General features: G+C 38.5%; 1 protein-coding gene across 5 annotated transcripts in view; it reads left to right on the forward strand.

Moving 5' to 3' along the window:
* csnk1g1 (casein kinase 1, gamma 1) overlaps positions 1–25321 on the forward strand; it is a 39725-nt gene that overhangs the window by 1273 nt on the left and 13131 nt on the right. For all 5 annotated transcript variants that reach the window (XM_077563339.1, XM_077563338.1, XM_077563340.1 and 2 more), the window contains exons 2-10: positions 14183–14496; positions 14616–14656; positions 16373–16442; positions 21530–21681; positions 21773–22007; positions 22471–22556; positions 24070–24154; positions 24319–24467; positions 24536–24643. In XM_077563339.1, coding sequence (XP_077419465.1) covers positions 14310–14496; positions 14616–14656; positions 16373–16442; positions 21530–21681; positions 21773–22007; positions 22471–22556; positions 24070–24154; positions 24319–24467; positions 24536–24643 — 1113 coding nt within the window. In that variant the 5' untranslated portion in view covers positions 14183–14309. The remainder of the gene's footprint in view (positions 1–14182; positions 14497–14615; positions 14657–16372; positions 16443–21529; positions 21682–21772; positions 22008–22470; positions 22557–24069; positions 24155–24318; positions 24468–24535; positions 24644–25321) is intronic.

Genomic DNA, 25321 nt, shown 5'->3' on the forward strand with positions numbered 1-25321 from the left:
GGTAGTTAGTTACTTGATACCTGAGGGAAGCGCAATATTACCTCGTCACAGTCTGTCATTTAACGCGTTCAATATTTAGGTATATTTTATAGTGCTGGGTATTGATTTCTAATTTCCTCAATCGATTTGATTTTGATTCACGAGAGTTCAGTTCGATTCGATTTGTTCCGATTCGATTCACTCCACTTCAGTCCGACATTGATTAATTATGGAACATCAAGTCTTTTTGAATATCAAGGACATGATAGAAAACTCCACAAACATTAAATTCCAAATTAAATAGTAGTAGTAGAAGTAACTGGTTAAATAATTTAATGTTTTAATCACTTAAGTGTTACACAAACATTGGCGTCAGCAAGGATGAGATGCAAATATTTTCATTATTCTAAATCAATAACTGTAAATATAAATTAAAAAGATTCCGAATTGTCTTAAAGTACAATAAGTCAGTTCTTTTATAAACGTAAGAAAATACTTCATGTGAACAGTAAATGTCAACAAAACAGTAAAATAAAAAAATAAAAAAGGATTGGCCTTTTAAAATGTCTATTTTCTTATAAATTTATGGGAAAAAGATATATAAAAATAATTGATTATGAATCTATCAGACTGGTAATAAAAAATCGATTCAATATTGATTATTCAATTTTTAAAAACCCAGCCCTAATATTTTACTGCAATGGTGTATTATATTTTAACGCAAGATATGTGCATATTCCACCTAATATTAGTATTCATTTACCAATACTGTCAGTTTGTTGACGTTTCGTATTGTTTGTGACCAAAAAAAAAAGAGTAAATTCCAGGCTTTAAGGTAAGCAGTCACATCATAAAACTTGTTATAATTTATGAATGTATATATGCTGTGGTAACGGTCAAGCAAGTGTTATATACATTCAAATAATACAATGCTCTCCAAACACTGATTACAACGACAATTTACTGTAGGGTAGGGTGAGAAACGTCATGTCAAAAAAAAGAAAGTTGGAAAGGAATTAGAAATTTTAATAAAAAGTATATTAAAAAAAAACATATTTTTTGTCAATTTATGATAATTACAAAATTATAAGTGCATTAATGTGTAAGATTTTGTAGAGATGTTGAGAATATAAGATATTCTATTTCACTCTAACTTGAAGGTGCTTTTTGATTAGCTTTTTGACATGCAACACAAAAGCGTTCCCCAAACTGGGCAATTTTTTCTGGCACGAAAACCTCATTTTCTCCCGAACCCTTCCTCTGATTTTTCAAATTCTTGTGCTGCGTTGTACCCAGGTCGAAATGGCCTTTCCAACCATTATTATTGGCAGATTTAAATTTTTTGATAATCCTGTGATGTAGCTATAAGAGACTCCCACTGTGATATGGTTTCAAGATGTTAAAAAACCATAATGTCTTACTATGAGACATGCAACACTAGTTTTTTTCACCAATTATGATGTTTGAAGTCATGCATCACAATTTGATCTCAAATAATTAGACAACTGATGATTTATCGATTGTAACCCCCCCCCCCCCCGCCCCCCATGACTTGGCTGTGTGCTTCGGGTCATTGTTCTGCTGAAAGATGCTGCTCTCGAGCAGGTTGTCATCCAGGATGTCCCTGTTCATTGTTGCATTTATTTTTCCCTCAACCATAATAACTCGGGTCCCAGTTCCTTCTGTTGAAAGACATGCCTATAGCATGATGCTGCCGCCACTGTGTCCTCACTGTAGGAATGGTATTGGCCAGGTGATGAGTGGTGCCCGCTCTCTTCCAAACATGACATCTGGCATTCAATCAGTGTCTCATCAGACCAGAGAATTATGTCATTCATGGCCTGTGTCAATGGTGCCCTGCGATTGGCTGGCATCCCGTCTACTCCGCCTCTTGTCCAAATGTCAGCAGGGTTGAGCTGCCTCTAGCTCGCACACGACCCAAGTGAGGATAAGCGCCATAGAAAGTGGATGGATGACAGCATAGAGATGATTTTTATGTATTTATCTTACAATATGTGCAGTATCTTTGAGTGTGTTGTTTGATACAGACTTTTAGTGACTCAGAGGTTTTTGGACATAACATTTGTGTGATCATTTCTGTACCGACCGTGTGATAATGTGGCTACAGGTTTCTTTTATCTAATGCTGGGCTCAGACCGAACATGAACTATTGCGTCGGCCTCCTTGTCTCATGCGCTTTTGTTTCCGGGGTATCGAAGTTTAGTCAATCCGGTGACCGGTGGATTATTTTGGCTGCTAAATGCGATCTCGGTTGGCAGTTCACCATCTGTAAACAAAGCAATCCTCTCACCTGATAGGCTAACTTCGCCGCTTCCCATTCTCCAAACCACGTGACCTCCTTTTTGGCTCGGTCCGAGCTGGTATTGGATGCTGGCTGTGTTGTATACAGACCGCACTGATATAATCCCTTGTTCTTTTTATTTTGCCATGCTGTGTATGCGTGTACTGTACTGTATCTTCTTTTAAACTCATAATAATAATAATAATGCATTGGATTTATATAGCGCTTTTCTATCTAATCAGATACTCAAAGACGCTCCACAGTGGTTACATTATTCGTGCACTCACACATTCACACTGTGGTGGCGGTAAGATACTTAAGTAGCCACAGCTTCCCTGGGGCAGGCTGACGGAAGCGCAGCTGCCAGTGTGCGCCTACGGCCCCTCCGACCACCGCCAAACATTCGCACCTTCCATACACCAGTGTGAGTACCACTGGAGGCAATGTGTGTGAATTGCCTTGCTCAAGGACACAACAACACATGACTTGGGGAGAGCGGGGATCGAACAGCCGACCTTCTGGTTACTGAACGACCGTCTCTACACCCTGACACGTAACCGCGCCTGACCCGATCTTGCAGCATGTATTTGTGAACAAAACACTTAGAGGCCTTAAATATAAAGTGTAACTAAATCAAACAATTCCTTACCAATGGACTATATGCCACGGAGGAGGCGGGACTTCCGGGTTTTCGCCCATCAACTTTGTTTCCGTTTCCGGTTTGCGACGTGGGGGCCGCATCCCAGTACTTGCGCTTCTGCCTTTGTGCCCCTCGGTTGATTTTTGCTTCAATCTATAGATGAGCAAGGAATCGTAATGATCTACTCCAGTCTGACTCGCTAATGCTAATTAGTGCGCTATTCGCGGCACTTTTATCACTCAAAAGAACGGCTCCACACAGCAACAAAACAACTTTTATTGGAATAACTTGATCGTGACTTTTTCCTTCTACTCTTGAATGTGGCTACAACTTAACAGTGTATTAGACCACGTAGAACCACACTGCCCCTAAGTGGCCAAATCGGGTACAACATGAACGGCGCTCCAATTAAAGGCGTACACCCAGACAAAGGAAAGACAGTATAAAATAATTTAAATAAAATAGATTTTGGGACATTTAAAATCGATTCTGAATCTTACTAAATGAGAATTATGTTTTTTTCTGGCACACCCCTACTTTGTACCATTGTGACGTGTGTAAATGAAGACTGTTCAGTTTGCCAAATGTGGCCTGTACTCCGTGCTCTAAGCTCATTCGTCTGGGAGTGGCCTGGCTAGGCAACGTGCCCAGTGCATTCTGGTCAGCAAGACAATTGTTTTCTCTCGCCATGGTTCACCAATAGGTATAGAGTATAATGAAGCATTTTTCAAGCAGGGAACTGCTTACTTAAGCACCCCGGTGTCATTTTGTATGTATTGTATAAACTTTTTCCAGAGTCCAGACATGTCTTAACATGTTCTAATGTAGTGGTGATGCAATGTGGATGGTAACACAAAATGCTTTTTCCCTTCACCTTAAACCCATAAATACAGCTCTACTTAACAGTCCCACTATTTTTCATAAAGAAAACCTACATTAGGTTCTGCATACTGTGAGTGATTATACTTGGTAGCACTTTTTTATGTTAGTGCAATTTGGCACTGATTCAAGGCCCTTTGGATTCAAATTCAATTGACTGCTTTCATTAGAATTTGTGTCAGTTTTAGTGTTCTCGCAATGTCGTTTAACTTTTAAATCCACCTTTGGCACTTTCAGACAGCCATTAATCATTCATTAGTTTCTCGCTTTTCTTCCAGCATTAGGATTAATAGCTAAATCCAGGTTAAAAACTTTTTTCCTATACCTTTTGATAAAGGATCTTCTGAGCGTTTTTAAATCCTCCTTTTTCTTTTAACTATTTTAGAAAATGACTCTTATTTCTTTACTCTTAAATGTTTTTAGCTCATGTGTTTTAACGTTGTCAATGTATGTTCTTTTAGTAATGTTTACAAGCTACTTTTGTTTTCTCTGCGTTGCTTCCGAATGTCGTTAACTTATGTTTATTGATGCTTGTAGGTGTTGTATTTGCTTTTGTAAAGCACATTGAGTTTCCTGAATTGTGCTTGTCATGCATAGGGTATTTATTGTTCAGTGAAGCCAATCGGCATATGAGGAAGAATACACCCAAGCTTAAAGTTGCAATGTGGAACTTTCCCCCCCAAAAAATAACTTTACAATAAGCTTTTTATTTGTCCATTTATGAGTGAAATGCCTTCTAATTAGTAGATTAACACCAGAGCTGTTCACCATGAGTACTCCTGCAAGCCTCTGGCCAATATTTTTCAGACTGGAATCGGGTTAGAATTTCCCGCGCCCTGTCCGCGGATGTGACGTAATGTGCGTGGTGTGTATGTGAAGAACGGTTTGTGCAGTTTCATTTTTTGTCAGCAGGTGGCAGTAGCGATTCGAAATGGAATATTCTACGTTCAGTAGCTTTAATAATATATTACTACTGCTAATAATAACCATAATTATAATAATTTGTGTTTTAAAAACAATTAGGGATGTTGGATACCACTTTTTTTAGACTAGTAATTATGGTACATAATATTTCAACCACTGGCAAGGCAGAGTTACTCGATGTCAGTTCTTTTTCAGTTATTTATTTATTTATGGCCTTAAGTAGCGGTCATCTGCATCCTTCATGACCCGATATCTATACCTGGTATTGGTACTCACCCATCTCTGATAACAATAATAATAATAATAATAATAATAATAATAATAATAATAATAATAATAATAATAGGATGCACCCAAATGAACATTATTGGCCTAAGCTGAATATGAAAAACCTGAGATAGAAAAGGAAAAATGTAAAACACAAAAATAAATTACAATACCTCAAAAATCTAAAATAATATTAATTCCTCAGCTGGGTCATTTTGTGCATTTTGTCAAATTTGTCTAGTGTGTAAAATCTCAAAGAGTAATTTATTTATCTGAGACCAGAATTCTGAATCAGATCTTTTAAAGATCATTTTAATTCCTGTAACTACATAAAACAATAGGTAAATCTCAGGATAACAAACACAATCATTTGCAAACAACGATGAAAATCTTTTTTTTTTTTTTTTTTACAGAAAACAATTTGAAGTCCATGTGATAGTGAAATAATGTACTGTATGTAATGTGCAAATGTAAAGCAATATAAACGCAGTCAAATACAGCAAATAAGGCTACTTAATGACTATAATTGCCATACATCATTTCTTTTTCCCCCCAAAATGCAAAATCACGAATGACCACTTTTGAGAGCCGTTCAGCAACGGGTACACGCATACCTACATACCTATACATACCTAAGTGCAAACTCTCTGGTTTCTTCCGAGCGACGCGGGCGCCATAGAAGCAGCCTTCTCACCTTCGGCCAGTGTCTGGCTCCCAAAGCAAGTTGAGTTTTGGGTTCATTTCCCCGCCGCCCACCTCCGCTTAGTTCAATGTCCCGTGGGCGCATGCTTGGCCGACCAAGCTGCATCGTGAAGGGCACGGCGGCATGACGCACCGCTACCCCCGCCGGCTAGCAACCATTCGTGACAAACCGGCTGGTTTCTTATTGGTAAGCCCACAGAGTGCTTGCCTTCAAGGTTTTTGCCTAGGTCATCACAACATCCTCTTTTGGCCGATTTCTTTCGGCAGCAAAAGTCTTTTGGACTTAAACAAGAATTCCGCTTTTGGGCAATTTTCGGGAAAAAAAGAAATTTGGGATCAAATTTTCGTTGCACACAAAAATCATCAGGGTTGGAAGGGTTACTTTTAAAATGTATTCCGTTACAGTTACAAGTTATCTGCTAATAAATTTAGTTATTAACGTAATCCAAGTACCATAATATTAAAGGTCTCATATTATTCAACATACTAAAATAGTTCTCAAATGTGTGTCTGTGACATACATTCGTCAAAATTGACTTTGGAGCTAATGTTTTTGCTGTCCCTAAATCAGACAAAAAACGCTTTGTTCAAAACAGCCTGTTTTAGAGGTGTGTCACTTTTATGTAAATAGTTGCACCAGACCACGCCTAGGCCCGTACCCTTCTCTCTCGACGGGGGCAGTGATTTGCGTCATGGTAGCCATGTGCTAATGTTGTGAATGGAAACGACTGGCCATGAGAGCAGAAGAAAAGAAAAATACAGACATGTCTTTTATACATTTGAGAACTATTTTAATATGTGGAAAAGTGGCATAACGTTTTACCATAAGAAAAAGTAGCAACACGTTACTACAGAGACTATGTTGTAGCGTTAGTTTGTGATTGTTTTGCCGTAACCAGCAAATCTCCTAGAACGTTATCTTGCCGTGAATGTCTCTGAATTGCCGTGAATGCTTGTAGACATTTACAAGCGGTTATGAATAACACAAATGTGCACATTTAGGCCACTGCGCGGTCGCAACGTGCAAGCTGTCTCGTCGAGACCACTTAGCGGCTGGTTAGCATCACAAAGTCATGTCAACTAGGTGGCGAGTTGCCAGTCACGGCAAATTAACCACCGCGGATTGTATCTTGACAAAACAACATGCAACCGCTTCCTATTATCCAACCACCGTCTGCTTTATCATATCTGACCTCTTGTAACCAAACAACCTCTGCACGACAAATCTAGCTCCCACTCTAGGCACGAAAAATACACCAGTAATATGGTAGAAGGTGCACATCTCTTATTAGAAAAGATAGGAAGGAAGGCTAAAGCACAAATGTTAAACATACATCTTTCCCGTTTGCGGTTGTGTCACACTGTTGGGACCGATCCATTATGTTTAAACGTGTTGCAAATCCAGCTCTGAACAGGCTTTCACTAACAAAACAGTGCTTTGAGAAATGATGTTGGTACACGTCCTTCAAAAATAAAATTAATCCACTGTCTTCTCAAAGACTTGGGGCGAAGGAAGCAACCACTTTTTCCGGATCATCGTTTCCCCTCTCCACGGAGCATTTGCAAGCAGGGAGAGAAAAAGAAAGGCAGCTTCTCGAATTTCAGTGGGCATGACAAACCTTGACCAGAGGTGGTGCCACTAACCCGAGGGGGCTGGGTCGAGTGCACTTCCGTGTCTTTTTGACGTCACTAAATCACGGAAGTTTAATCTGCCCGTTTGAAGCACACATTTTAGAAAGGAGGAGAAAGCTAAAGAAGTCGCGGACGGACTTTTTTCATACCTGGTTGGATTGTAGACAGGCCTGGGATGCATATTATTGATTGAAAACCCCACTAAAGTGCATTTTCATACTATGGGACCTTTAAATTTATGTAACTTGATTACTTTGAGATTACTTTTGGATTACTCCAATATAAAGTATGCTCATGAAGACAAGATAACAATAAATATCACCACATTATATATTCTATACAATGTGCCCCTGCTATTTGCGGGTCATAGAGACCCGGGAAGCCTATAAATAGCAAAAATCCTTGTGTAATTAAAAAATATGTAATAGATAGAATGAAGATGATGATGTGTGACATCAACTGCAAAATGTTTAGCTGTGTATATGTTGTGTATGATGTTTAAATATGAATTGGTGGGAGGAAGATTTGTTTGGAAGGTGTAACTCACATTATGGTTGCAGGCTAGCAAGCTAGCTAGCAAGAGGCTAAAGCGCGTAGCATGCCGCTGGACTCTTAGCTCAAAATTTCGCTCCTTCAGCAAGACTAGTTCCAGTGAATACCGGTCGCCATTTCCTCCTCCCGTCCGTGAAGCTTTTTCAAACTGCCAGAGTGTGGAGGACACGACTAGTCAGTCAGTTCGTCCCCACCTCCCCCGACATGTAGCAACGGTCCTACTCGCGTGCTCTGTCTCTCTCTCTTTGTCTCTCGCTCTCTCGCTCTCTCATTGTAGAAATTGTAATCCCCATTTTTAATAAATGTACCTAATTTGATTACATGTTTTTTTTCCTGCAACTGTAACGGAATACAGTTTAAAGAAAAATTGTAATCTGATTACGTAATGGCGGTACATGTATTCCGTTACTCCCCAAGCCTGAAAATCATACCGTGTATCAATACAGACTGTATTGTGCAGCTGTGATCTAAAGAGGACTGCTCTCTTGTACTATACAGTACCAATGTCAGATTTGCTAATTCAGAGTTAAGAGTACATTTTAACACAGCACAAGGCGTGGTTCTTTTTCTGAATAATTTTGACTATCTTGATGTAACTAGATTTTTTTTGTTGTTGATTTTTTTTTTTATTTATTCGATTTGGCCAAATAAAATTGTTTTGCAAAAATAAGTAATAATCTGTGATGAATACAACATGCAGTGTAACAGTCTCTGTTATAATGAGACTGGATGTGTGTGTTTAAGTCATTGTTGTTAGTCCAGCAGCAATCCTCTTTTTGGATTAAGGTATTTGCTAATGATTGTTTACACAACAGAAAGAGTTCCACCTTGCCAGTGGTCTTTACTGTAAATCAGTTTTATAGCCATGCAGTTCAGTTCCTAGTTTTATGTAATAGTAATAGTGCATGGTTGCCCTTGAGAGCAACTGAGCTGTCTTTGATGCTGAGAACTGTGCAGGCAATACTGAGTATGAGTCATCTGGAAGCCCACGCACACGCACGCACACACACACACACACACACACACTCACACACGGTACTTATGTGTAGCAGTCTCTCCATGCACAGGAATTACAACATTGTCATCAACCTTTTAGTCAAATTGACATGTAGGTTTGTTTTGGTTGAAGAATTAATGGTAAACTGCCAAATATACAATAACATTTGTGGCAAACAAACACTGAAAGATTTTTCTAAAATTTGTCAGACACCCGTAGATGACACTTTATGTGCTAATGATTGCTTGATCTTTATTTGATGACCAGCGGCATCATTAATCTGTGCCCGTGTCCTGTTTGTGGTGTTTATCTGTGCACTTGATGTGAACAGACGAGCCTCCATCAATGTCCCTGGGAGTGGACAGCTTTTATGTAATTGTTTACATAATATTCTCCACAAACATGGCCCTTTTGGCCAAGGTTGTGGGCGGAAGATAATCTTGATAGTCACTGTTGGCTGGGATTCTTGCACTCATCTCAACAGCACCCTGACGGTAAACGACGCTGTCTTTATCAGGCATTGTGCTCTTGTAAACAGTGATTATTGCAGTGCGTAAAATTGATAAGGCCGCCTTTACAATTAATTTAAGATAAAGTGCTCACTGCTCAGGGTTTTTACCCAGAACTTTGAATGGATGGTCTGTGGGGCTATTTGCCTGGTAGATGAGGGGGAACATACTGAATATTGCAAATACACTAGTCACAAAAAGTTAAGGATATTTGGCTTTCTGGTGAAATTAATGGAAAATGTAAAAAGTCCACGCTACAGTGGTATATCATGAAAAGTAGGGCATTGAAGAAAAGTTAACAACAATGGTGGGTAATCCTCAACCCAAAATTTCAACGTCTCAATAACTGTGCCCTTGAGCATCAATTACAGCTCAACAACGAAGTCTCGTGCTGTTCAAAAGTCAATTCATTGTCTGCTGAGGCATGGCATCTCACTCTTCTTCAAGGGCAGCCCTGAGGTTGTGGGGTGCAGAGTTTTGAGCCTCTACACGGCGACTCTGCTCATCCCACAGGTTTTCAATTGGATTCAGGTCTGGAGAAAGTGCAGACCATTCTATTTGCGGCACACCAGTCTCCAACAGCCGTTCCCTGATGATGCCACCTCCATGAGCATTGTCGTCGATGAAGATGAATTTAGGCCCGTGTTGTTCATGTAGGGGCACAATCATTGGATGAATGTTATTATTCAGGTAGTAAGGGCTTGTTACTGTAACATTCACTAAGTGTAGGGCAGTTCTGTGCCGACTGGACACACCTACCTACACTGTAACACCGCCACCACCAAAAGTTTGTCTGGTGACAACAGTGGCTGATGCATATATGCTGATGATTTATAAAAAATGAAGAGAAAAAGTCGCCGAAATTAACATGGAAAAGATAGCCGGGAAAGTCCGACTTCTCCTGGCTTAAAGTGAAAATAAAGGTACTAAATGACACCTTAGCCAAATAAAAGTGGGTTTGTCTGAAAGAAGACCCTTGTGACTACAAAATGTGTGAATTTGATGTCTAGTGAGCAAAGATTGTGGCCATGGTGACGAGTTGAAATGAAACTTTTGGAAATAGATTTTTTGGCTCCCGTCACTCTAAGGCTAATTGTTGGCGGCCATCATTTAAGCTCAACATGAATCAACTTTCATCAGAGAACAGCACTGATGCCCACTGGTCCCTCGTCCATCGTTAATGACGATGACGCCTGTGTCTGGTGGTGTAGTAAGGCTGATGTCAATGCTTTCGAATGGTCTGACGTGGCCCTTGGGTGCCTCTCACCTCCCTTAAACGTGCCTGGAGTTGAGTGTCATTCATCATCCGGTTTCTCGGGGCATAGTTCACAATGTAGCGGTCATCGGCATGGGATGTGGCCAATGGAGGTCCACTTCTACTTCTTTCTGTGACTCTTCCAGTCTCTCTGTATCTCTGTACTGAGTACTGAAACATTTAACAGTTGGTCATGTGCATTCAAAAGCTTAGAGAAGGTCACATTAACTCTTTGACTGCCAGACGTTTTCAGAAACGGGATGTCGCCAGTGCCAGCCGATTTAAGCATTTTGACTGATCTTTCAAGGTCCACAGAAAATGTTGTGTTTGGACTATGGAAACACACATACTGCCAAATGAAAGATTGAACCCTCATCTTTCATCAGAAAAAAAGTTTGTTTCTACCTTATTCCGTTCTTCAGTAATCAACAATAGAAAATGGTTACTTTCACTGAAATGCTCTGTTTTGAAACAAAAAGCGGAGAAAAAGAGGTTTTTGTGAAACGATGTTATTTCATGCACTCTAGTGAATTCTACACTTCTTTTTGTCCACGAATGATGCCACAAACACCTAAATAGTGCTTTACTTCTGTAATACACCACCACCAACAATGAAAAAGTGTTTTTAGATTGCAAAATACGTTTATTTCCATTCAACAGTGTAACAATTTGACAAAACAATTTCGCAAACTATTTACAAATGTGTGCAACTGTGGTACTATTTACAATTATGTGGATGTTTCAAATACAGTTTATCTTTTTGTAACGCTCCCCTGCGTGCAAGGAGACGGAGCAGGATTTGCACAACAGATACGTTTCACTTCGATTGTCCGTTTCGCGTGCAGACGTTACACTTTCTTGACGGCCTTTTTTTTTCGGGGAATAGCAAGTAGCAGACTGTACCCACACCTCCGATGAATATGCATTGGACTCGGGGTACTCTTCGTCGTCCGATTGAACGTCCGCCTGAGCGTCCGCCTGAGCATGCTCGGTTGTGCTCCGCGTTTTCCGGTGTTAGCATCGCTAGCCCGTGAACCTTTATGACGTCGTCATAGCCGCCGCGTCAGCGCTTCCAACTTCGGCGTCAACCTCGGAGTCACCATCATCATCATTGATGATGATCATCGTCTTCATCAATGTGCTCTTTAGCGTTGGTCGATGCTTTTCGTCTTTGAAAAAAACTGCTCGAGCGTTAAGCTGCTTGCAACCGGTCGCCATGTTCTCTTACCTTCCCCAGCCATTGTCCCCTCTAGCTCCGCCTCACGTCTTCTACTGACGCCTACCCAATCTTGTCAAAAGACAGTCATTGCTGCCATCTAGGGGCCAAAATTAGTCATTAGGCTAACTAGATCTGCTTGAAACTTTCACCACAGCTGGCCAAGGCTTTCCTCCACCCGTTTCCAAAAAAAAAATAGAAAAATAAAAAATTGGAGAACGTCTTTTAACGTCCTTGGCGGCCCTCCGTAGGTTTTTACTAAACGTCATTTAACGTTTTTGGCAGTCAAAGAGTTAAGTTCACCTGTAAAGGTTTGAATGCATTTTAGGCTCGTCCTGAAATTTCACCCAAAAGCCAAATATCGCTAACTTTTTGTGAGTAGTGTATGTTCCAAAAATTAAAACAAAAGAAACTACATATATTTGAGAAGAAACTCCAGTTTCACCCATTATTCACCACCCCATAATACACATGCAGCAATTTATTTTCCATACAACTAACAATTTATTAGGGTGTGAGTGAGCTCTACCTGCTGTACACACTTGACTGGTCATCGGAGACACGCAGGGCACATATAGACAAACAGTCACTCATATTCACACCGATGGGCAATTTAGGGTCTTCACAAGGTTGCTACTGGGAGAAAACCTTTGCAAGCATGGGGAGAACATGCAGCGAATGTCATTCATACCCTAAATCTTGGGACTGAGGCAGATGTAATCACTGCCCCCTCTTATCACAAAAGCATTTTAATCTTAATAAGAAACATTATGGTCTATAATAAGCAGCAAATGTTAGACTGTGTGTAATGATGATATTATGAACCTGCTGGATCAAGCTGACTGCCGCTGTTGTCAGGTTCTGTATCAGTAGACCAAACACATCAAATACCAGACCTGACAAGTCATGCATGATAAGCAAAGTCACATTCAGCTAATTAGCTTCAAAGGCTGTGCCGGTTTCATCATTTTGTTCAGAAAAGTGGCTACCTGGATGGTTAATGGTCAATTCTGGTGTTAGCCATGCACTTTTTAAAATATATTTATTCGATTTTGAAAAATTACTTTGACCTTCAGTGTCCATATTAGCACCCAGAGCTGGGCGCCTCCGTTAATCGTCACTTCCTGTCGATTGCGAGTGCACAATGATGCAAAGCTGCAAAAAAAACAAAAAAACACGAGCACTGACTGAAGATCGGGGTGAGTAAAGACAATCTCTTTTATTCCGTGTATTTTTGCAAGACTTTGCATAGTAACGCATTTGCAGAATATGCGGAAGCACTCCGCAAAAGGTGGGCAACGTTATAATAATATATATATATATATATAATACACTGCTGAATACATCTCTTGGAGCTAGGGTTGTGCAATTAATTGAAATTCAATTACAATTTCAATTATTACAGTCCACAATTACAAAATCAGCATAATCGTCAAAAAAGGTTATTAATACAAATTTTGATTTGGTGAAATTTTTTACATTTGCATCTTTTTTTTTTAATACATTTTGTTCCATCCAAAAGGAACTTCCATAATTATTAGGAGTGTGAATTGCCTAGTAACTGGCAATTCGATTCGTATCACGATTCATAGATCGCGATTCGATTCAATACCGATTAATCCCGATACGAATTTATAAATTGATTATTGCGATTTTATTTTATTTTTTTACTCAAATTTTGAAAATACTAATCAGTAAACTTGTACATGTACACTGTAAGATTTGTATGAAAATGTATTTATCTGAAAATTCAGGTTGCAGTCTGTTTCATGTTTGAACAGCACTGAAATCAAATATTTAGGCTTAATGTTCCATTAATATAACATTCTTCCATGCTTAATGTGTAAATCCTAACCCTAAGTAAGACGTTTTGTTGAATATTCCCATAAAAAATTGATGTTTAAAAATCGATTTGGCCGCATATTGAATCGATTCGAGAATTGCACGCTCTAATATTGAGATATATTGCTGAATCGATTTTTTTCTAACACCCCTAATAATTTTAGTGTTTAAAATAATTTTATTTGTCTTAATAATTTTTACGTTTAAAGATTTTCTTGTTCTGTACCCAAAAATTAATGAACGAACTAATCGTGATTTCAATTATTACCAAAATAATTGTGATTAATATTTTCTTCATTATTGAGCAGCCCTACTTGGGGCATATTTTACTTCCACTATTCCTCACACTTGGAAAATCTGTTGTTTGCTCTTTTCAATACAATACCATTCTGATTAGCAAGGTTTATTTACTTTTTTGGACTTCTTGGTAATTTTGAAACTTAAATTGCTTCGTATTCACTAATAGTATTTCATCTTTCATCTCAGGGTTTCGACCTTCTTCGCTCCCTTGACCAATGTTGAGGCCAGAGTGAGGACAGAAGTGTGTGGGCCCGGCCCAGGGGGCCATTATACACATCACTCCAGGCCCTCGTTGAACTGTGCTGCTCTCGCCATGGATCCACAGAGGGACAAATATGGCGAGCGGCCTGCCAGGAGCACCAAAGTTTCCCAGGGAAGTCGCAGTGGACACTCGTCGCGGCCGTCAGGCTCCTCAAGCTCCTCTGGGGTACTCATGGTGGGCCCAAATTTCCGTGTTGGCAAGAAGATTGGCTGTGGAAACTTTGGGGAATTGAAGCTTGGTACGTAAAGGGAAGGCGTTGTAGCAGTCTCTCGACACAGTACTTTGTGAAAGTATTGTATAAAATAAAAGCAATGATGTTGCTTTGAATGAAAAGTTGTTGTTTTTTTCCCCCTCTAGGTAAAAATCTCTACACCAATGAGTATGTAGCTATTAAACTGGTAAGTTGACATTTTCTTTCTTCTCTTGAAACCTAACCACAGGTATAAAAGTTGTATACAAAATGCAATCTATTCATGTTTGGTCAAGATAAACTGAATGTCTCCCCACCAGTAGTAATAAGTAACAATAGTCCGTCCTGCAAGAGTTCATTAGTAGACAAAGCAGAGTCAGATCTTTCCTCATGCTGCACCTTTTTTGCTTGATCACAAAAATACTCTCGCTAATATTAGACTGTGCCATTGTTGTAAGAGAGGAAACAGGTTTCATTTGACAAAGGGATTGGTTAATGTATACACAGATGTTACCAGACTGCATGTCACCACTATTTTCATATGCACTAAATCAGGGGTCTCAAACTCAACTTATGTGCGGGGCCGCATCAAGTTTTCCACAAAAAGGGGCTTGAGTATCAAAAAAGAAAAAAAAGAAGTCATCTTTATTATCCATGTGGTGAAGAAAAAACATTTGGCTCTTGTTTTTTTTTTATTGGCTGTGGTTGCCAACCTTTCACTTCACGGCAGGTTTTTGAAAAAGACATGACTGGGACTGGAGGACAGGATATCTTTTCCTTTCACTTGGTCTCACTACAGAATTACTTTTCGCCCAATAGCTGGCAATACCCCCACCCCAAAAAAAATTCACGCACACAAAACAAACAAACAAAAAAAAAAACATTAAACTTGGTGGGGCCACACACTTCATCCCGCAGGCTGCAAATGGCCCCCAGGCCAAGGGTTTTAGACCCCTGCACGAAATAAACATGCCCCAACAAATAAGGTGGTAGGGTTAGTGCGCTTTTATAAGTTCTACATGCTAGCCAAGTGACTCATGTCTCTATTATTCCACACTGGCTGAAGAAACACAGTTTGTGTTCAGCTCATACTTGGCAGTGTATTGTTTTTTGACTCTCTACAGACAGTAAAGTCCATTTTAAGAAACGTAAATGTTGATCATATGTTTTTATACTCCCCTTTATGTCAGATTGGACACTCCTCGCACCAATGTACCTTGCCGACCCACATTCATTCACATTGTCTTGTGCTCCTGTGTGGCCAAGCACATGTACTTTTCTTGTTTAAGCAAATGAGTACTAAGGCTGCATTGAAATCGAGTAAGAGAGTAAAGTTCAACCAGAAGTTGGAATATCTAAAGATAAAATGAATTGTCAGATTTCCCACACAGATAAATATAAATACAGCATTCTGAGACCAGCAGACCTGCCGCAATGAGCAATAAGGCAACAAAAATACTAATTTCAGGCTGCGTACTTCTTTGTCAAGCACACACACATTTGCACAATTATTGTACTATATTTCACTTTTATGCTAGCAATATTATTTATAAATTCTCATGAAATTGCAGGACTTTCCTAATTTTGTTCTTGTCATTGTACAGTACACTCTTTCAGTGTGGCCAACTACTACTTTGTAAACTTGTGCAAGGTGTTAGTTATAATTAATCACCTGACCGTAGTGTGCCAAACTATTTAATTGCTGACACTCCAGCACACTTCTCTGCATTGTTTTTGTTGAGCAAGGTACATGAAGTATTCCCTCCAAGCATGTTTAAATTCTGTGCCAATTACTGCCCATTTCTAAATACAGTGTGTAGATTTAGGGAAAAGCATTTCCCTATTTCTACTGACTTTATCTGTATTTGTCTGCATTGTCTTAGACCCGGTGCTACTTTTCCTTTTGTTTTTTGTTTCTGCACAGGAACCAGTGAAGTCAAGGGCACCGCAGTTGCATTTAGAGTACCGGTTTTACAAAACACTGGGAACTACAGGTAGGTGACAGCGTCATACTTGGCTGGTGTTTTGGTGTCACTGGATTTTTGTTGTTGGCATTTGTCGATCTGATTCTATTATTTACATAGGAGGTGATTAGCCACAACTCATTGTTGGGATATGATATTAAACAGGTTTAGCAACTTACTTTTGTAGAATGTGTGTATCTATATTATTGTGAGTCTAAGAATCACATTGGGGACAAAATAGGAAGGGGAAAAAAGTAGAGGAAAGTTGTGTAAATAATCAAATACAATATTCAATCTTCATATTGATTGAAATAAAGTATCCCTTTTGTTATTTTTTTTTGAAAACTGCATTTGTCACAGCCATATTAGAAGATCTTATATGTCCATATGTTGTGCATCAGAGGTATTTTTAACATTTTGCAATATTTCCAGTTCTGACTGAGAATAATAACACATTCATAATGTCTGAAATGTTGAATTTACATGACAAGTTTATTATCAAAATAAGATTGTTTAGTTCTCAGATGTTTTATTTTCTAAAGCTTTTTTATGCAAGTCATATTTCCTTTGCAGAAAAAAAGGACAAAACAGAACGGAGCATTATCATTTCTGTACAACAACAAAGATTTCATAACGAGAAAAAAAATCCTTATTTACATCAAGTCCAATCAAATGATTAATTCACTTAAAAATCTCAATATTCTGAAAAATCTTACTTGTATAAACTTTTAAGTACAAGAAAGACATATCTAATATTAGGGATTGATTAATTTATTTTCAAGGCAATATATTTTTTATGTTTCATTTGAGTTAAAAAAAAAAAGTTTTATATTAAAATTGCCATTTCATAATAAATTGTGTTATGTTCTACTTTTGGAGAATCAATCACCAACGTGAGTGAGGAAGTGCTCATGGTATGATACAAACTTTCCAAGTCAAAACCGTCATTGCTATAGACTGATAGTCGAATAGTGGTTCCTGACTAATTGGGCAGTGATCCACAACAGGTGTGTGATACCAAAAGACCTACGTGCCAAACTTCACATGTAATATTAAATCCAATCTCAATCCAGTCTAATCCATCACTAATCTTGGAAAAGAGAGACATTATAGTCCCAAAAACAAAACATAAATTGTCTAATTTAACTTTGCCAAATCAAACAAGTGATACAGAAGTCTGACAGTGTTTACAGCAGCATGTCATTTTCTCACCACGTGTCAGTGTGTGTTGCTCAGAATGACTGGTACGTACAGCATACATACATAACAACAAAGTGTATTTTAAAATATATTTACAAAAATTAAGCAGATTTAAGAGTAACCTACTTAATTTATGGTCATACAGTAATTTCTGGACTACAAGCCGCTACTTTTTTTTACTTGCATCAGACTATGCGGCTAATACAAAGGTGCGACTTATCCATCAGATCACAAGGGGGGGGGCGCACGATAAAGGAAGCGCAAGAGCGTCAGGCACAGCAAAACAAACCAAGTGAGTCCAAATACAGTAGGAGAGACAAAACGACTGCGAGAAAATTTACGCCCTCATTATGGAAAAAAAAGTTGCGGTAACATTAAAACACCTGCGACTTACAGTCGGGTGCGGCTTATATGTGTAACCAACTCAAGTATTTCCCAAATTTAGCTAGCACGGCTTATAGTCAGGTGCGCCTTGTAGTCCAGAAATTTGTATTGAATGGAAATCATATATAAAGATACTGTTTGAGTCCAGATTTTCGTCAGCCCTTGCCTAAAACCCTACAAACACAACAAGGCTGAGGACATTTCATCTGATTGACTTGAGTCACACTGCACCTTTTAAAGTTATCGGGGGGAGACAGAATACAGGTTATGTTAATTTGTCATTGCTTGAGGGCTATTACTATTTTATTTTTTTACTTACTACATTTTGACAGATCTGCCTCACCATTTTGTTACTGAATATTTGAAGACAATTGCCATTTTGTTTTCTCATCCCCATTTCTGCGACCCCTATCAAGAGTTTGTAAGATTAGCTATGCAGTTAGAGGAAATGGGTCGGGACCATTCAAAGGATAGCTGGAAATTGCCATTTTTATTAATATTTTTTCTGGACAAATCTGAAAAATATACCTTAATTTCTGGAAAATAGCACACAGTGGTAATTATACGTGCCCCAAAAATCACCCTTCAAATTTTTTTTATTTATTTTCCTTTTTACTCCTTCTGGATTTACTGATATCTACTTTCAAAAATGTAAGTGTTCCCCACGTAGTAATTGGATGGATTTGGATTTCATGTGTTGAGGCACTTTTTTTTTGTAAAGAAAAAAGAAAAAGAAAAAACCTGTCTCCGGTTCCTGATATGATCGATCCCACATGATTTCGCATTACAAAAGAACAGAATGTCCCAGATATGTGCCGATGTTTACTGAATGGCTAACCTAGCAAGAGATGGTTGTGAATTTCTGTGATTTGTCAAAAAAGACTTGCTGGTACATGGTCTTTACAGTTTGCAGCTTATACATTCTCACTATTGTTTTGCAAAGACGAGGGATGGAAAAGGGCAAGTGTGTGGAAATTCATTAAATATTTAGAGAGTGGGTCTGCCTTTCTTAGTACTAATCTGACTCTCGTCTCTCCTCCAGATGGGATAATGTGACATCATTGCAGCTCCTCATTCCACACAGCCAATGCTGTTGTCATAGTGCCTGTGGATGTTTCACAATTAATGTGCATTGACTCATGTCCAGTCAGGTGTTGTTTTCGATCTGTAACCAACTGTCATTGGATACTAATGAGGATTATTGTCAGTTAGGGATTTTTCAACCCTTCTTCAATTTATTTATACGAGGACTATTTGTCTGTGCAATCTGTCAGTATTACTGTTGCACAAGACTGTACAATTTGGGCTAATGGTTGAGAGTCTTGTTCAAGGTCAGGTGCACTGTGAAAGGGTTTTGCAGGCATGAAACATTATATCAGCTTCTTTTCCGCTGCAAGCACAGTTTGAAACACTCCTGCACTCACGCAGTTTATATTGACCAGATTTTAAAGGTGATAGTTCAAGAATAATTTGATCGCCCCAGTGATTCATATATATTTTATTTTATTTTTTTAAGCAATAATGCTGCAGTTTTGGGACTGTCATGTGTATGCCATGTCTTAAAAAAGTATTTACCCCTTTGGCTTTAAAAAAAAATATATATATTTTTTTTTACATTACAACCTCAAATTTTTTTAATGTGAATTTTATTTTATTTATAGTCACAAAATTTGTCGTGAAATAAGAAATAGTTTTAAAATTGTTATTTAATTAATAATAATAATGAATAACTTGTTAGTTTTAAAAACGTATTTATTCATTTTGTTTGAAGCCCCTTGAAAGCTCCAATCAATTACCTTTAGAAGTCACATACTAAGTGAAATGAAGTCCCCTGTGGCACATGCTAAGTGTTACATGACCTTTCAGAATACACACGTGGACAAAAATTGTTTGATGAAAGAAAAACCTTGAGTGGTCACAGAAATAACTTGGATCTGACAAACGTAATAATAAATTTGAATTTCATTAAAATAAATTAAAATCAGACAAAAATGGAGTTTCCCTAGACAATATTGAAATTTGACCATGTCATGTTCAGCCAAGGTGTGTCCTCTAATTAGCATCATGAGTATCTTCAAAGTTGTAATCTGTCAGTCGGCCTATTTAAAGTGTGACAAATTGTGCAGAAATGAAAGGAAAGAGTTGTCTCGGGAGATTAAAATGAATATTGTAAACAAGGGTGCACATAAAACAAAATTGCTCTCAAATATACAGCAGAGGTTGTTCTCATGGGTCTTGCAACAGGATTAATGACCCAAAAGACAGATGCAAACAAAAAAACACCCAGGAATGATTAAGGAAAGAATATTGGACTACAGTATTCTGAAGTGGCCTTCTATAAGCCCTCTTCTAATTCCTATTCAACATCTTTGGAAGGAGCTGAAACATACCATCTGGAAAAAGCACCCTTCAAACCTGAGACAATGTGGAGCAGTTTGCTTATGAAGAGTGAGCCAAAGTACCTGATGAGAAGCGCAGAAGTCAGTCTAATTGAAAGTTACAAAAATAGTTTGATTGCAGTGATTGCCTCAAACGCTTCTGCAACAAATATTAAGTTAAGGCTGGTTACCATTATTTTTGTCCAGGCCGGGTTTCATCTGTTTGTGTTTTAAAAATAATTGTGGTAAACCACAATTCAAATTGCATTTTGATATTCCATTGGGTAATTTTAATTACTTTTGTCAGATTCAAGTTAATTCTTTGCCCAGTGTGATCAACAGAGGAGTTCACACCATTTTTATGAGGCCCCTGGACATTTGGTCGGTCCGAAATATAATGATATTCTTCATTAAAGGTGGCGATTACTCGAGTATCAATAGGATGATCGATTCTAAAAAGATTTGTGTGTGACAGCCCAAATAAATAAGGTCCCTCAAATAAAGTTCAGAGAAAGAAATGCTATTGTTTAGATTAGAGATGGTAATAAATGTAACAAAACAAAAGCTAAGGGTGTGAATACTTTGGCAAGGTACCATCTACATATTGGATAAATACTCATGCTATTGATAAGATGCAGAAGAACTATGAATTGTCTCTATAAAGACCGATAATGACATTGTCTCAAAAGGTGTGAGTGTCCATCAGCAGACCATTATAATGCATCTTATATACAGGAGGCTCTGGCCTTTCTGTTTTTAATCCATGATGGATGTACTGTCCTTATTTTTCTTTCGTTCTTTTAAAGTCCAATGTTTTTGGTTGAGTAAGCATTCATCCACTTATCGACACCATCTCGAAACCGACACATTTCAGGCCTCCCACAGACACGAGGTGCCTGTAGTACAATTAGCAACCCACAGCACTGGATAGTGGTGTCCAGCAACACAGGATGGAGCGCGGCGTGACGCCTACTTGTCCATATGCTGGCAAGAGCATATAATACGCTGACGTTCATTCTGTACAACAAGTCCATTTTGAGGGATTATTGCTGTAGGCCAAAGCATGAACACTACGGCGACTTGAACGGCAGAACATGATGACGTCACAAAGTCGCTGCCATTTGGACTCTGACAATTTGTTTTGATGTGTTTTAGCTGAAGGTGTGCCCCAAGTGTTTTACTTTGGACCTTGTGGGAAATACAACGCCATGGTTCTGGAGCTCTTGGGGCCAAGTCTGGAGGACCTATTTGACCTCTGCGACAGGACCTTTTCATTGAAGACTGTCCTAATGATCGCTATCCAGTTGGTGAGTTGCTCACAATTCCATGACCACAGTGGCCTTTGTCAATTATTTATTTATTTTGATGCAATCTTGACTTTTTATCCTTTCTCTACAGATATCTCGAATGGAGTACGTGCATTCTAAAAACCTCATCTATAGAGATGTAAAACCTGAAAATTTTCTCATTGGACGGCAAGGGAATAAAAAGGAGCACATTATCCACATTATTGACTTCGGCTTGGCCAAAGAATACATCGACCCCGAGACCAAAAAACACATTCCATACAGGGAGCATAAGAGCTTGACTGGCACTGCCCGCTACATGTCCATCAACACGCATTTAGGCAAAGGTACACTAAGCTATCACAACTTGTAGGTTAATTTTCAAGTCCTCTAAAGCAACGATTTTCAACTAGTCTCACCCCGGGATGACACAATTTTATTGACGTTAAGATCAATAAAGATTATTATTATAATTTTTTAAATAGCCACCATATTTATTTGTTGGGGCACTGTATATGTTTACAGATTAAACTTTTAACTAGAGCACACGTGAGTAACATTTCCTGTCACTTACCTAATATATTCCATGTGGGAACTTGGTACGCCTCTGTATTGGATCCACACACAAAAAAAAAGTGAATAATTTTTTTTACTAGCAGTCCGTAGCCCACCCGAAATGGGTTGTGCCATCCACTATTGGTCCTGACCCACAAGTTGAGAATCGCTGCTCTATAGGGTTAAGTTTTATGTTAATTAGTTTGGCTCTTGGAATTTGTTTAGCAAATAAAGCTCTTAAATCTTTTGATGTAGAGCAAAGCCGACGAGATGACCTGGAAGCCTTGGGTCACATGTTCATGTATTTCCTTCGTGGGAGTTTGCCTTGGCAAGGACTCAAGGTAACATATAAAATTCGCTCAGTTTTATTTTCATATGTTATTTATTAGAATGTGTTTAAATTAGGGATGCGCGATAATGCTATTTTCAATCGATACGATAAACAAATAATTTAGAGAGTGTCGACAAACGATAAGCCGATGATTGTTTGCAAAATTAACTTGAATACAAATATACTTTTCACCCCCTCTATAAGTCTAACTTGTACAAATACATTGAAACATTGTGTAAAGCACCATGAAACTGAATTTTATTGATATCACTGCTTCGAAGACAAACGGTAACTCATTTTGAGTTTGCCAAAACAAAACAGTCATGTTTTAAAAATGCAACAAAAAACTGCGAAGATAACATTTTGGGGAGACACAGTAAAGAAAGCCCACACTGACGACTGCCCATGTCGCCATGATGCATCTTCTGTGAACAGGAGGTTGCGCGCATTATGATGTCACAAATATGCAACACTACCATAGGAGAGGGGAGGGGGTGAGGAGTTGGGCACAACTTGAGCCACAACAGATGGACCAACGTGGCATGTCTATTAGCCCCTGGTGCTAGCTAGCTGGCTACTAGCTCCCTAGCAGCAGGTAAACTGCTAACTGAGGCTTAAAGCCATACTGTGGCAGGGTTTTTACTTTCTGGACCTGTTTGCCACCTCTGTTATCGGCAGATTTCTTTATTATCTGGTTTATCTGTATGACGTCAAATAATAATCGGCATCCCTAGTTTAAATGTACTCATCCGCAGTGCTGACATAATCAGGCTGTAAATGTCTGTATTCAAGAAGAGATTTTGTTTGAATACAATACAATACAATTATGAGTCACTGTTTTGAAAATACATCATTATCCTAAATGGACCCAAACACTGTGTCAGCTAATTAATCAGCAATTGGAGTACACCAGAAACTTAATTCAACTCAATTTTTTGTAAAAAAAAAAACATTTTAAAACAGCAATCGCTGCATACGAAGTGCTGTATATGGAGTACAAATTTGTCATGGAATTAAGACAGGTAAAACAATAAATACTTTAACAAGTTAAATAAATTAACATAAAATTAATAGATATAATAAGTGGATAAGTAAATAAATTAATAATTAAATGATAACAAAAACTAGGTAAGTGAATAAGTAAGTAAAATAAATATAAATCAATTAATAACACAGAATACAGCAGGCACTATAAAACACTGAAAATCTTTATTGTACTACCCCAAAAAATTAATTGGGGCAATTCTATCCTTCTTACTACAATAGCGATTTAAGGAAGGCCCCAGTGCACAAACAAGGCCTATAACTGCATGAATGCTTGGAGGGGAATGGTGGGAAGAGCAAACCTTTTGAAGTCAACTTGAAAAGAGCCTCAAAAAAGAATGGAAACAAATCCCACTGACAGAAGTGTTTTATGTAGGTGTGCCGGGTTGCAACGTACATTTGTTTTCTCATCCATCCATTATTCCTCTCCAGTAATCTGCTTCTTGTCACATGCCGTATGTATGTTGGATCTTCTGCAGGCGGACACACTGAAAGAGCGATACCAAAAGATCGGAGACACTAAACGAAACACTCCCATCGAGGTCCTGTGCGAGAACTTCCCAGGTATTTTGCACAGTTCACCCGTGTAATGCTCATCCACCAAGCTGCGAATCTGTCAAATGTTCATCATAATTGGCATTTTTGTCGATATTATGTATAAACATCGTGTCGGCTCCAAGTTCTGTTGGTGATCTTGAATTCATACCCTGGGATTGTGTTTCATTCAGAGGAGATGGCCACCTACCTGCGATATGTAAGACGGCTGGACTTCTTTGAAAAGCCCGACTATGAATATTTGAGGACTTTATTCACCGAATTGTTTGAGCGCAAAGGATACACCTTCGACTACACGTACGACTGGGTTGGCAGACAGATAGTAAGTAACACACGTCAACTGGGGAAAATTGAACGTGACACGTGTTTATGAGTTGTCGTTTGTTGTAGCCCACACCAGTGGGATCTGTACATATAGACTCTGGGGCTTCTGCAGTCACAAGAGAGAGCCATCCTCACAGAGACCGCACCTCAGCACACCCACCAATACGAAATCAGGTATGAAAGTGTACACATTGATCCGCCAATATCCATTCAGAAACTAGAAGGCTTCAATTAAAGTTTGGAGTAGAACTGTGTTGACTTAATATTGATGTATGTACATCATGTATGATCTACCTTTTAAAGTAAATGAACTACAGTATGTGCCTTGAGTGCTGAAGCAAGACATAAATATCTCAATTGTATGTGTGAAAGAAGGTATTTTAAAAAAAGAAAGGGGATATCAAGGAATTGTCTTTTCCCCTCCCATAAAATGTTCTTATTTACTTTTTAAATCTGTTTTATGTGAACACAGAAAGATAAGCTTACATTGTGTAACTGTTAAATAGCTCATTTCAAACCAATTTAAGTATGTATGTTTTTTCAAGCATTTTCTATATAATGTGACAGTAGTATAGTTTAAAAGTACAATTTGAGTGGAGTGGAGGATTAAAACCGGTTAGATGGCTGTCAAGAATCGAAATGAGTTCGAAATTTGACCACTCTGTCATTGTTTATTTTGGTAAAAAAAAAAAAAGTCTTTGTGACCATTTAACGCATTTGCTCCCAAAAACGCATAAATCAGTTCTATTTCATATATTAGCCCATGCTCCCCAAAATGTATTTATATGTTTTTTTTTATGCTAGAGCTTACAAAAGGCTTTGATGCAGCCCTGAACTGAAGAGAATGCTTGA

The sequence above is a fragment of the Vanacampus margaritifer genome, chromosome 4, assembly GCF_051991255.1.
Source record: "Vanacampus margaritifer isolate UIUO_Vmar chromosome 4, RoL_Vmar_1.0, whole genome shotgun sequence".
Classification (NCBI taxonomy): domain Eukaryota; kingdom Metazoa; phylum Chordata; class Actinopteri; order Syngnathiformes; family Syngnathidae; genus Vanacampus; species Vanacampus margaritifer.